Here is an 11976-nt window from a genome sequence, read left to right as displayed (position 1 = left end):
TGAGCCTGAAATAATTCATTGAAGGCAAAGAAGTTAATGCTATATTACAAATGCTGTTACACAAGCAGTTATGCTACCTCATAGAGCACCACTACTGTACTTCATTCAAAATATCATCAGTAAAAAGATTACAAAAGCCATTTTTTCACTAAGATCTCTAAACTACGCAACAGGGTCCCAAATTTTGTGACAAAGTACTTGCCTAAGCAAGTTACATTTTTTATATAATAAGTTATATTGAGATGCTTTTTAAAAAAAATTATTTTGTTTTAAAGAAGCATATACTCTTCCCCCACTCCCACCTACCCTGCCCCAATGGAGTAAGGAGCTATGTGCAAGAACATACTGAACTTGTATATTTACCTTGACAACAGTTTGGTAAACAAAAGGAAGAACTTGTTTTGACCACTGCTTCTCTAAATAAACTTCTCCATTTTGGCGTAGCTGATATCTATTACCAGTGAGTAACTGAGCATATACAACTATTGATGTTTCATGAATAATTATTCCTTTTCTTCTCTGGTAACTGAATACAAAACAGAACATTTAGATTGATTACAATAACCAGAACTGAATCCAGAGGGTGGAATTAAGTTCTTGGAAAAAAAAATACTCTTAACAAAAGGATTCTAATAGTTTGTTTCCTGTTTTATTAAAAAAAAAACCCCAAACCAGAAAAAATGGCTTAACCAATTGCTTATCCGTTGTTGCACAGCCATCACCACATAGCTAAGTGTGTTAAACACACTTTACCTTTACAGTGGGAAGGGTTAGGGGTAGTTAAGGCAGTTAACTCAAATGACAGATAATAAAATGGCAAGCTGCTGTAACCCAGTGGAGTTCCACTGGGCACCCACGCTCTAGAAGAGCAAGAGCCATATTAAAATTTAACCATGCTAAGCTATTGACATTTTAACTTGATACTGTATGACTCCATTCTATATACTTCCTACAACTGAAGATTACTAAGACCAGAAGAGAAAAATCGAGTGGGAGAGTAAATACTGAAACTCATTCGAGAATTCTTTTGTAACAGCATCTAACTTTAAGTACCCAGGGACTAACTCCATATAATCTGAAATTTTAGCATAAGTTCTTTTATGTTGTTTTCTTAAAATTCCAGCAAACTCATTAACCTTTATCATCAAGTATGCAGCAGCTCTTCTCTGCTACTTTGGTCTGTAATACAGCAACAAAACATAGCTAAGCCATAAAATGTAAAGTTATGCTTTAATTTTCAAAGTTACTTACTGCTCTGAAATGCCTTGAATTTCTTTTAACCACATGCTTTGTTCCTTGTCGCCAACGTATGCCACTTTAGTCGGGGGCACTGCATTTCCCATATAAAGCTTCTGAGTGCCATGTGGTTCTTCCAAATAAAACCTTGAGAATATTATGACAGGTATGAATTTAACAGGATAAGATTAATCTAGACATAACCAATTGTGAGCAAAACTTACTCATTAAGGACACGGAAAACTTGCAGCATTGTTCTCTCTATCCCTTCCACAACAGGACACATGGGATATTTTTTATAAAACATACCACTGCATGTGCTGAAAGGAAGATTGTATAGAAATGTTCTCTTTTACACTATTCCGTGTGGATTTCTGTGCACACATTTTTCCCTCAAAATTAAGAATGAGCCTGCCTGAACTTCTGCCTCTATAGCAAAATACTGACTTCTACAGAGAAAACCAAACCTCAGAATGACGTCCAACAAAGATTGTTCCACCAAGTGCCTTTGATACAAGCAAATTAGTCCAGATGTAGCAAGTATTACAATAAAACCAAAAGTTTTGAACAACCTAAGGAACTTATTTTGAATAAAACAATAAAGACGACGAACAACTGTTCTATGAAACGTCTCTTACTTAGTTTCTCCATCTGACACAGCAACAACTCTGGCTTCTTCAAGGTGTGGCCAGTTAACAAAAACACGCTTTCCAAGTACCAAACTGGCAACATTCTCTACCATCTGAAAAAAAAACCAGAAGGTATTATTACTAATTGCTTAACATATTAAAAGATTTTTGTTAAAATATTTTCAAACTGTTTTTGCAGTAAGAACTACCTGAGTTAAAGAACAGGTTTTCTTGCAGAATAAAAAGCTCATTTTATCTTATTAAATTATATTTTCATACATATTACACAATCTGGTTAGAAATGGAGAATCATATCTCATTTTTTAGGACAAAGCTCTGTATTCCAAGTGTGGCTCTTTACATATAGCATATGGTAGTTTGAAGATCTGGGTTGATTTAAATTTCTGGTGTAGGCTTACTATGTACTTCTTTGTTAAATCACCTCAAACTATTTGTGTCTGTGGGACACAATAATCAAACCGACAGTTTGAGATTAGTGAAATATTTTGTACCATAGATTTTACTTTGGTATCTCACTGAAATAAAGAAACAGCACTTATGTCCAGGACTTTGCTAGCATCTGTAATTTTAGTCTCACATTATGTTCTGTTTTTCCAGTGAGTTTCCGCTATTTTTTCATTTAATATTGTGGCAAATTCTCTTTGCCACATCTCTTGAAAATACACTCTCCCTGTCTCCCTACTGCAAAACCCTATCATGTTTCCTCCTCTCTCCTTTCATGGTTTTATTTATTTACCTCTGAAACTTTTTACTTTTCCTGGATTTGTCTTTTGTTACCTGATATTTTTTATTATGAAATAGAGCTGGCTTTTAAAGGATTTAATAAAAATATTTTGCTTCTTAATGTCTCTGCATCAACTCTTTCCTCTAATTCCTCTATAAAACAGTCTCATTTAAGTGGAAGGTGTAAGTCTGATTTGTTGATGAAAAGGGACTGATTAAAAAAGAAGTGTCTATATGCTCAGCTACACACAAAGACAAGGGGCATTGGTCTGGAGACTCTGCTTCCTTGCATTTATACCATTTCCAACTCTTAATTAGTCAAGAATGAGCCTTGCCAACTCCCTACCTGAGAACATCTGATGGCTACCACACAGAAATGCCAGAAACTCTACTACAGGGAGTGACATTTAATATTTTGAAGTCAGGACAAATTAAAATCTTTCAGTAGATTCCCAAAATTATACATTGTTCCCTGCACAAATTTAGTGTTTTAATACTATTGAACTTTGTTTTTTTACTATTGACTCCAATAGTCAACAAAAGCTTTCAGTGTGAACTAATATCATTGATATTTTCAAAATATATACCAAGAATACTACCACCTAATGGTCTCAGTTTTGGGCTAGGAGCCAAGAACGTAAGTATTCTTATTCCAGCAATTAATCCTATGGCCTTGAGCATAAGGGTGTATTTCACCTTCCTTTCTATTCATCAAACTTTAACAACTTATACATAAAGCTTATTTTGAAATCAAAGCATTACTAGTTAAACAAAGTTTTAAAAAAATCTAAAGGTATTCTTTTAAATTAACTATTCAATGTATTTAACCATTATTTTTAAAGAAATGCTTGGGGATTAAAATATTTTTAAAAAATTTTTCAGCACTACTACAAATGTTTTTCCCCTATAATACACTATTGAGAAGGTATAAATAACCAGCATTTCAAATCTGACTACTTACCAAATTCAGTCTTTTCAGACTATTTATTTTGTCTGGGGTTTTCTGGGGGTTTTGGGTTTTTTTTGTTAGGAGCTAAATGCTTACCTGTTCTTTTGAGTTCTCATCAGCTATGATTTCTAACATCATGTTCTCTCCGTGGCTGCTTTGCTGAAAAACCTGCACGCCACTTTTTCTAAGGTAGAACTGTGTAAAAGCAAAACAGCACATAAAACTTACTTGAACTCTTACATAGTTATCTATTAAATACAATCGAAAATGTCAGAAGAGAGAAATCTTTTACCTTATGTTTAATGTGCTTTAAAGTAGGAAATCCACAGAAATATAATGCACTCTTGTTGATTTTAGTTATCTTATTGTTGGTTATTTCTACATGCCAAGCATCCAAAGGTATTGTTTTATACCTAAAAAACAAGTTGCACAACGTTTGCTCATACAGATCGACCTTCAGCTTTAGAAATTCTCATTACTCATTCAAACATTCATTAATTGACAAACCCTTTTACTATCCTGTATGGAGGCAATTACCTTAAGCCATTTGGAAGCTCTACAAAGGACTATAAAAACCCATGCTATTGCTGCAAAGACTACTTGTTCAGAAAAAAGACAAAACTTCAAGTCATGATTTGTCCCAATCTCACTATTTTAATTGTTATTGTTAAATGCTAAACTAGCAATGGTTCCATACGGTATCATTCATCTTCACAACTATCCATTCTTCACTAAGTATAATCCTCCAACAGGCATTCCTCCCCTATTTTGCTTTAAGTTTGACTACAATTAAGGTTATGTTTCCATTTAATCTTGAAACCTCAGCCTGTGTTAAGTAGAGCTGGCTACTTTCATTGAGAGGGAAGTGAACAACACACTTGTTTTCAACTCTCTGCACTGGATCCAAATGCTTACATTTTTTTTACACATGGTCTGGAATTAGTGTGCTGATAAGTCATCACTATCATTAGATATTTGTACCAGTCTTTCATCCTCTGTGTCATACAAAGTTTATTAATTCTCTAGAGTGTTCTTGCCAACTTAGTATTCGTTCACCTGTTTTGCAAAAGTAACATTTGAAGGGACAAATACTTTTACCGTGCCATCCACAACAAGTAACATCTAATCCAACATTTTTCATTTTTCAGTGTATATATTGGCATACACAAGTTTTAGTTAAGAAGCTAATAAAAGTAATTCTAACTACTTTTAGTCTACCCTAAAATAGTTATGCCAGCGTTACCTCGTATGACATCTTTCTATTGCAGGGAATTTCTCTGGCCATGGTGACATGTACTGGAACTCTGCATCTTTGTCATACCAGTACATTAGGCAAGCACTGTGAGTATTTCTCTGTTTCTCCTCTTCTTTTAGGCACTTATTACAGGATTCCATGGCCTGTAGCAGTCGTTTCTAAATTTTAGAGAAATTAGCGTATATGAAACTGGCAACAAAAATTAGTAAGGAAATGTGTACATTGGGAAAGTGGGTACCTATACTCTTCTGGTTAATGTGTTAATTTTTCTAACTGCAGCCTCACCCTTCCTCATGTCCCAGCTCTCTGATAAAAATTAGACAATTACAATGGAATGGCTTTGGAAAATAAAGATTACTTTTTTGCAAATATCTTCCAAAGGCTAGCCGTATTTTGCCTTTTACGTTTAACATACAAAGAAATATTAAAAATATTTTAGATGTTTTCATAAAATTCTGCAAAACAACTATTGAAAAAGCTTCAAAGCCTTATGAGTCATTCAAGTAGCAACTGTTGTCTTTTGTGAAACTACTAAGTCCTGTCAACCTTTCACTGCGAACTATGGAAACAATTGATAGGCAGACGCCACCAACTGTATATATCTTAACATCTAATCTGCACTTTTATTTTCATCCACTCTTTGATGTGCTCAAATTTAATCTGATAAAAGCTACTACAACAATGTATATAATATTGTTACCCTATATGAGAAAGGAAAATGTTATTATTTTATTCCTCTCCATTAATGTTTTACTGTTTGATTTCTACTTAAAGTCTTCCATCCATTACTGGTGTTCATGTGAAGAAATTTTCTGTAAAAACACTGTGTTTTTTTTCCAAGTGTTTCTTCTATTTTATCTACAGACATTCTGTATTTTTATATGTATATAGGAATAGAATTTTCTTCTCAAAAAATCTGAAACTAAGTATTTGAATAACTGATTAAAAACATGAACAAACAACAAAAAGTCCACATCCCCTACTTAAGGCTTCTGTCACTTGGAGCTAACTTTGCTTGTGGTAATTTAATCTAGACTTACTCTCCAGGCAGCGAACATTTGTATTTTTTTGTGGTCTTATCAAGTGTTAATTTAAACTTCCATTTAATTGTATGTCTAACTGTTGATTATTTAAGAAGTTTAGCAGATTTGTTATGAAGCTTTTAGAGACAGCAGATGTTGAAAGAACTTACCTCATCAATAAACGGGATTAATACTACAGCTTCCCATTCTTGCTGTTTTCCATTTAGGTCAGTTTTAAAATCCGGTGGATAATATTCTATAATAGGAGAGTCTTGACTGATCATCAAATGCTAGGAAAAATAAAACAGAGGAATTAAACAGTATCAGAGACAATTTAGCACTAATTCTAGGAAGAGAGAGGAGAAGGCTGGTATTAAAACCACTTCAAGGCTGAACGGGAATTCAACATTTATCATTTAACTGCTCTAGTCTGAAATTGTATTTATTATGAACTTCCTAATGTACTAAGAATAGTAAGGAATAGAAATACACCTAAAATTTAGAGGTAGACTATCACTGAGAGGACATGCAAAAATATCAAGAAAAGAGTTACTTCAAAATAAAGCAGACAACTACTAAGCAACAATAAATGCACTTTAATTCTAAATCCTACCTGGTAGCATTTAGGTAGCAGATCTTTGCTAGCTGCTGGAAGTACAGCAAGAAGCTGTTCAAATGGCATGAAAGGTTTTCCCAGTTCAAATTTGATATTGAGTTCACCGATGTTGCGAATGTCTGACAGATAAGGTGCATAATGATAAGGATAATACCTGCAGGGAAAAAAAAAAACCTCTTAGTTACTTAATTCTAGCACAGCAGTGTTCACAGATCAGAAACAAACAGAACTGTATCAAATGTTCCACCATACAAGGTGAAATATTGCTCAATCTTTAAGCAATTTCTCATTTGACAATTTTTCTTACCAGCTCCATGACTGAACTCCATGGTAATAATAATGCAAAATCCATTGTATTGCCTGGACATAACATTCAGCTTGATCAGCCAAGAAGTCACTTAAAAGAAAAAGGAAAGATACTTATTAGTTTTTCCCTATTTTCACTGGTATATAAAAATTACTGAGCACCTGGGTACACAGGAATGAAGACAGAGCATTTTGGGAACCTAATAAGACTGTGGTTTTCTAGATTCATTTAATACTAATGGATTTTTTTTGTCTCTGGTCCTCAAATACTTCTTACAGGAAACTTGACTTGCAGCTCTTCTTGCATTAGCCAAAAGCATCACCCCTGCAGTACACTGCCATGTGTTCTCTGCTTTCAACATGAATGAATATTCTGTGTTGTACTGGACATATGCAAAGACTTGACTTTTGCACTTAAAAGAAAAAGAAACAAGAAAAAGCATACACTTACTCAGAAACTACTTCTACACCCATTTTTGTCATGTAGTAAGTTCTTTTGTATTGCCTAAACTCAGTTTCAAACAGATCATCATCCTCTGGTTCATCTTCCAACACAGCTGAAAAAGCAATCATGAAAAAAAGGATTAACAATCACTTCTCCACTACAATAAAGTTTGAAGACATTCAGTTTTGACTTGATGCCTTAACTTTATTCCTCAATTCACAGTTACAGGTGATCACACCTTCCTTGCACTAAAAGTAACATGAAACCACCGAACAAATTCTTTACCCAGAGGAAGTCTGGAACTTTTTTTTTCCCCTTTAAAGACAAGCAACCCATTTTGTAGCCCAATTACACAAACAGAGCAGAGAATATAAGCCATCAGAAAGTAATTTAGAACACATTAAAATAGATTTTAAAATGTAATTTTTTTCAGCAGCATTGTCTTATATCATGGAATAATATTTATACATTTTTGACATTAAGTTTCAAAACATGAGCAAAAACACATCCTACAAGTGGAACGAGTTAGGTGAGTGGGCAGTGAGGTGGGTTGTGAACTGGCTGAACTGCAGAGCTCAGAGGGTTGTGATCAACAGGTCGGAGCCTGGTTGGAGGCCTGTAACTTGTAGTGTTCCCCAGGGGTCCTGCTCAACATATTCATCAATGACCTGGACAAAGGGACAGTGTCCCCTCAGCAAGTTTGCTGACGATACCAAACTGGGAGGAGCGGCTGATACACCAGAAGGCTGTGCTGCCATTCAGAGAGACCTGGACAGGCTGGAGAGCTGGGCCAAGGGGAACCTCATGAAATTCAACAAGAGCAAGTGCAAGGTCCTGCACCTGGGGCAGAACACCCCCATGCGCTGGTACAGGTTAGGCATTGACCTGCTGGAAAGCAGCTCTGCTGAGAAGGACCTGGGAGTGCTGGTTGACAGCAAGTTGACCATGAGCCAGCAATGTGCCCTTGTGGGCAAGGCGGCCAATGGTATCCTGGGATGCATTAAAAGGAGTGTGGCCACCTGGTCGAGGGAGGTTATCCTCCCCCTCTACTCTGCCCTAGTGAGGCCACATTTGGAGTGCTGTGTCCAGTTCTGGGCTCCCCAGTTCAAGAGAGACAGAGAACTACTGGACAGAGTCCAGCAGAGATATACAAAGATGATCAGGGGACTGGAGCATGTCTCGTATGAGAAAAGGCTGAGAGACTTGGGTTTGTTCAGCCTGGAGAAGAGAAGACTGAGGGGAGACCTTGTCAATGCTTATAAATATCTGAAGGGTGGGTGTCAAGAGGATGGGGCCAGACTCTTTTCAGTGGTGCCCAAGAACAGGCCAAGGGGCCATGGGCACAAGTTGGAACACAGGAAGTTCCACCTCAATATGAGAAAAATTCTTTCCTGTGCGGGTGCCAGAGCAGGGGCACAGGCTGCCCAGAGAGGCTGTGGAATCTCCTTCCCTGGAGACATTCAAAACCCACCTGGATGCGTTCCTCTGCCCCCTGCCCTGGGTGTGCCTGCTCAAGCAGGGGGGTTGGACAAGATGATCTCTATAGGTCCCTTCCAACCCCCACCATTCTGTGATTCTGTGAGTTTAAAATGTAATCAACACAACCAAAAACCCCAAAGCCGTATAAAAACCTGTTCATTTGTCCCCACCTGAATGATAAAGTACCTAGGTATAGAATTGTTAAAAACATAATATTGTTGAAGATTTGCTCATTCCTTCCTTTAACACATCATGGAAATACTGGGCAGATATGAAGCACTTCAAAAGCTTTAGTCCCACTTGCTCTCACTATAAACCAGTGATAGGCCGTTCCATTTTGCAATAGCTGACCACATCACACTTTCATTTAGATTCAGGTCATCTCTGACATGAAAGTCTTACAGGTCTTCCAAATCTATACACAAATTAACATTTTTTTTTTGTTATACGGAAAAATTATTTGCACTTACTTTTAGGGGTCACAACTTCACTTTCATTTTTTTCTAAAGCAGCCAAACATATAGAATTTTCCTGAGCCTATTAAATTAATATTGAGATAAAGTAAAAATACAGAATAATATGCACATACCTAATCCACAACCATATAATCTGCAACTCAAAATGCTATAATCAAGATGTATAAATATTATTATTGTTTAGTATAAAACCCACTACATTTCCTTCTCTTGTAATTGCCTAGGGAAAATTAATTTATCCATACATATCAGACAAAGAAGCAGTCTCAAATGAAATCTCAGCTACCTTTAAAAAAATATATGAATATTTGTTTTCTAAAACACAACTATTTCCAAAACGGTGCAGTACACATTTAAGCATTTTAACCTACATCATGCATTGTGCCACAGCCCCAGTATGCAACCAAATTTTTATTCAGTAAATTTTTAAGAGTTCAAATTACAGTTGTGGGAAGTAAGGATACAAGAAATTCTGTTTTAGTCAAACAAGCCAAACATTCACTTCATTCTCACACTACACACTGTCTTTTGTGTACAACACTGAGTAGCTTTCAATAGCAGAATCTTTAAGTTGGCCCTTTCCCCTGTACCTGAGATATGCAAGCTCCTGACTGTCACTGCCATTCAAAGGATCAGTCAAGATGGCTAGCTAATACTATACAGCTGCTCCAAACTTCTGTGGCAAAGAAAACAACCACAAATAAAGCATACCTTATTAAAGGAAGAGCTAACATCTTGCTCTTACAAACCACAAACTGCACTAAAGAACAGGATAATGATATACAGTGACAGACTACACGTGAAGGAATTCCCTGCTGCTACTCTATGCACTGCTGAAGGCATATATTGAAGGATAGCGAATGGAGGTGGTGGTGGGGAACGTGACAGTAGGGCAAAGTCAAGATACAGAGAAAGGTGCTGTTCCTTATTAATTACTTATATCCAGAATTGCAAGTTTAATAACCAATCTAAGATAGCTCACACCAATGACATGGCTATTCATCTATTCATTATCAAATAGTCGGCCAATGCCAAGACATGCATAAATGACCTATGAGTGCATGTGAAATACGATACACTTCCAGCAGGCTATGCATTAAAACATAAAATTACAAAGCATAGCAAGTTTGACCATAACTCACCCAGAAGTAAGTTTTGCTGCTCTTGAGAAACAGATAAACTGACGTAAAGTATTAAGTTACAGATTTACAAGTTTCAAAAATCATGAGAACTTCACCTTGACATAGCCATTTCATTACTCACAACCAGCAATGCATACAGGCAGTTCCTCAAATATTACATTTTATTACCTTTTCTGATCTCAAAAAAAAAAATCTCAAAACAGAGGTTTATGCCATTTAATTTGCCTAAGATCAAATTACTGATGTGCAAAAAGTAATATTTCCAACATTGCATATGTGAAACACTAACCTTTTGTTTCTTCTGTTTGTTTTTTCTGGCTTCTTCTGCTGCAATACCAGCTGCCTCGTTGAGGTATTTATTGCCTACTTTACTTTCAAACCATTTTAGGTCTACAAAGACCTCACTGAAGTGTTCGCGATCAAACTGTGCAGAAAGATTGAAATGAGTTTAGAAATATTTGAGGGACACTAAATTTAGAGTGCTACATTAACAATGTCTTTTCAGTAGTTGCATTAGATTACATCTAGACTAATTCGTACACAAACATTTTGCCCTAGAGCTACAACTAAACTAATAGATTAATATATATAAAAAATAATCTTTTTTCTTAGCAATATGTAACATATACCCAAGCCATATTTTGTTTTCCTTCAGTAAGGCCACAATGGCTAACAAAAAGAGTTAGGTAACTTTCACACTTCACTATCAACTCCAGAAGCAGTAGAAGTTTATAGGGTCTGGGTAATAGTCTTGTGCCACATACCCAACGCTTTCATAGTTCTACTCAAGAATCAGAAGACAGGGCTGAAGCAGGGACACCAGATGAACTTCCTCCTTCCAGGTTCAGCAGAAGGCTGAGACCTTTCCATTTCCACATGGCCTATAACTTTTCTCCTCTCTAGGATGCGTTACTGCAGCGGCACTTAACAGGTTTGCCTCCTGTACACCAGGTAGTTCATGAAGAATGCTGATGCTTGCCTCTGAGAGATACTAATGCTTCACTGCTCTTTACCAGCGATTTTCATTTAAAAAACCTTGCAAAAAAATATTGCCCTCCAAGATCTTCAGACATAGCTTACCCCACAAGAAACTAACCAGCAGGGGACACAAAGAATATTGCTGCCTGCAGCACGCTTTGCCCAGTACTGCCACTCATTACTCAATGAGAATGGAGGACCATGACTCTAGTGGTGAATCCTTTTTCCTCTTATGTTATGGTAAGATGAGACAGTGACTAATTGGATTCCATCAGTTAAATGATAAAACAGCTGACTGAACAACTTGTGAAACACAGTCATTTAACAGTTCATTAAAACTACAGCATGGTGTATTTTAGGGCCCTATATTGGGGTTATATTCAACAGACCATACTGTAATTTTGAAGTTACTTACATCTGACAATCTCGTGAGATATTTCTCAAAACGTTTTAAATTCAGATATCCGTTTTCATTTATGTAACCTATTAGGAAAATAAATTATGTTTTTTTTTAAATTAACAATTTAACAATTAAAAATTTTCAATTTAAATGCCCCACAGATAATAGAATGCAATCTCGCTGGCTGTCTGAAAAGAGTGTAATAAATGCTAAACATTCTAACATGGCTAAAAAGGTCAATAAATATTGACCTTGCATTAATGTTTCTACTTTCCACAACTAAACTTAAGAGTTCTTAC

At 36.1% G+C, this 11976-nt stretch overlaps 1 protein-coding gene across 5 annotated transcripts in view; it reads right to left on the bottom strand.

The window, feature by feature from the left end:
* The window catches only part of XRN1 (5'-3' exoribonuclease 1), a 37196-nt gene that overhangs the window by 17116 nt on the left and 8104 nt on the right, over positions 1 to 11976 (bottom strand). For all 5 annotated transcript variants that reach the window (XM_064457692.1, XM_064457688.1, XM_064457689.1 and 2 more), the window contains 13 exons: positions 11693 to 11760; positions 10589 to 10723; positions 9152 to 9218; positions 7209 to 7314; positions 6759 to 6848; positions 6449 to 6605; positions 6006 to 6125; positions 4802 to 4971; positions 3851 to 3971; positions 3655 to 3753; positions 1875 to 1978; positions 1252 to 1383; positions 364 to 526 (listed from right to left, as the gene is read on the bottom strand). In XM_064457692.1, coding sequence (XP_064313762.1) covers positions 364 to 526; positions 1252 to 1383; positions 1875 to 1978; positions 3655 to 3753; positions 3851 to 3971; positions 4802 to 4971; positions 6006 to 6125; positions 6449 to 6605; positions 6759 to 6848; positions 7209 to 7314; positions 9152 to 9218; positions 10589 to 10723; positions 11693 to 11760 — 1532 coding nt within the window. The remainder of the gene's footprint in view (positions 1 to 363; positions 527 to 1251; positions 1384 to 1874; positions 1979 to 3654; positions 3754 to 3850; positions 3972 to 4801; positions 4972 to 6005; positions 6126 to 6448; positions 6606 to 6758; positions 6849 to 7208; positions 7315 to 9151; positions 9219 to 10588; positions 10724 to 11692; positions 11761 to 11976) is intronic.

Source organism: Phalacrocorax carbo, chromosome 7 (genome assembly GCF_963921805.1).
Source record: "Phalacrocorax carbo chromosome 7, bPhaCar2.1, whole genome shotgun sequence".
Lineage (NCBI taxonomy): Eukaryota > Metazoa > Chordata > Aves > Suliformes > Phalacrocoracidae > Phalacrocorax > Phalacrocorax carbo.
Note: the sequence above shows the minus strand (reverse complement) of the source record. Positions and strands in the feature narration are given on the sequence as shown.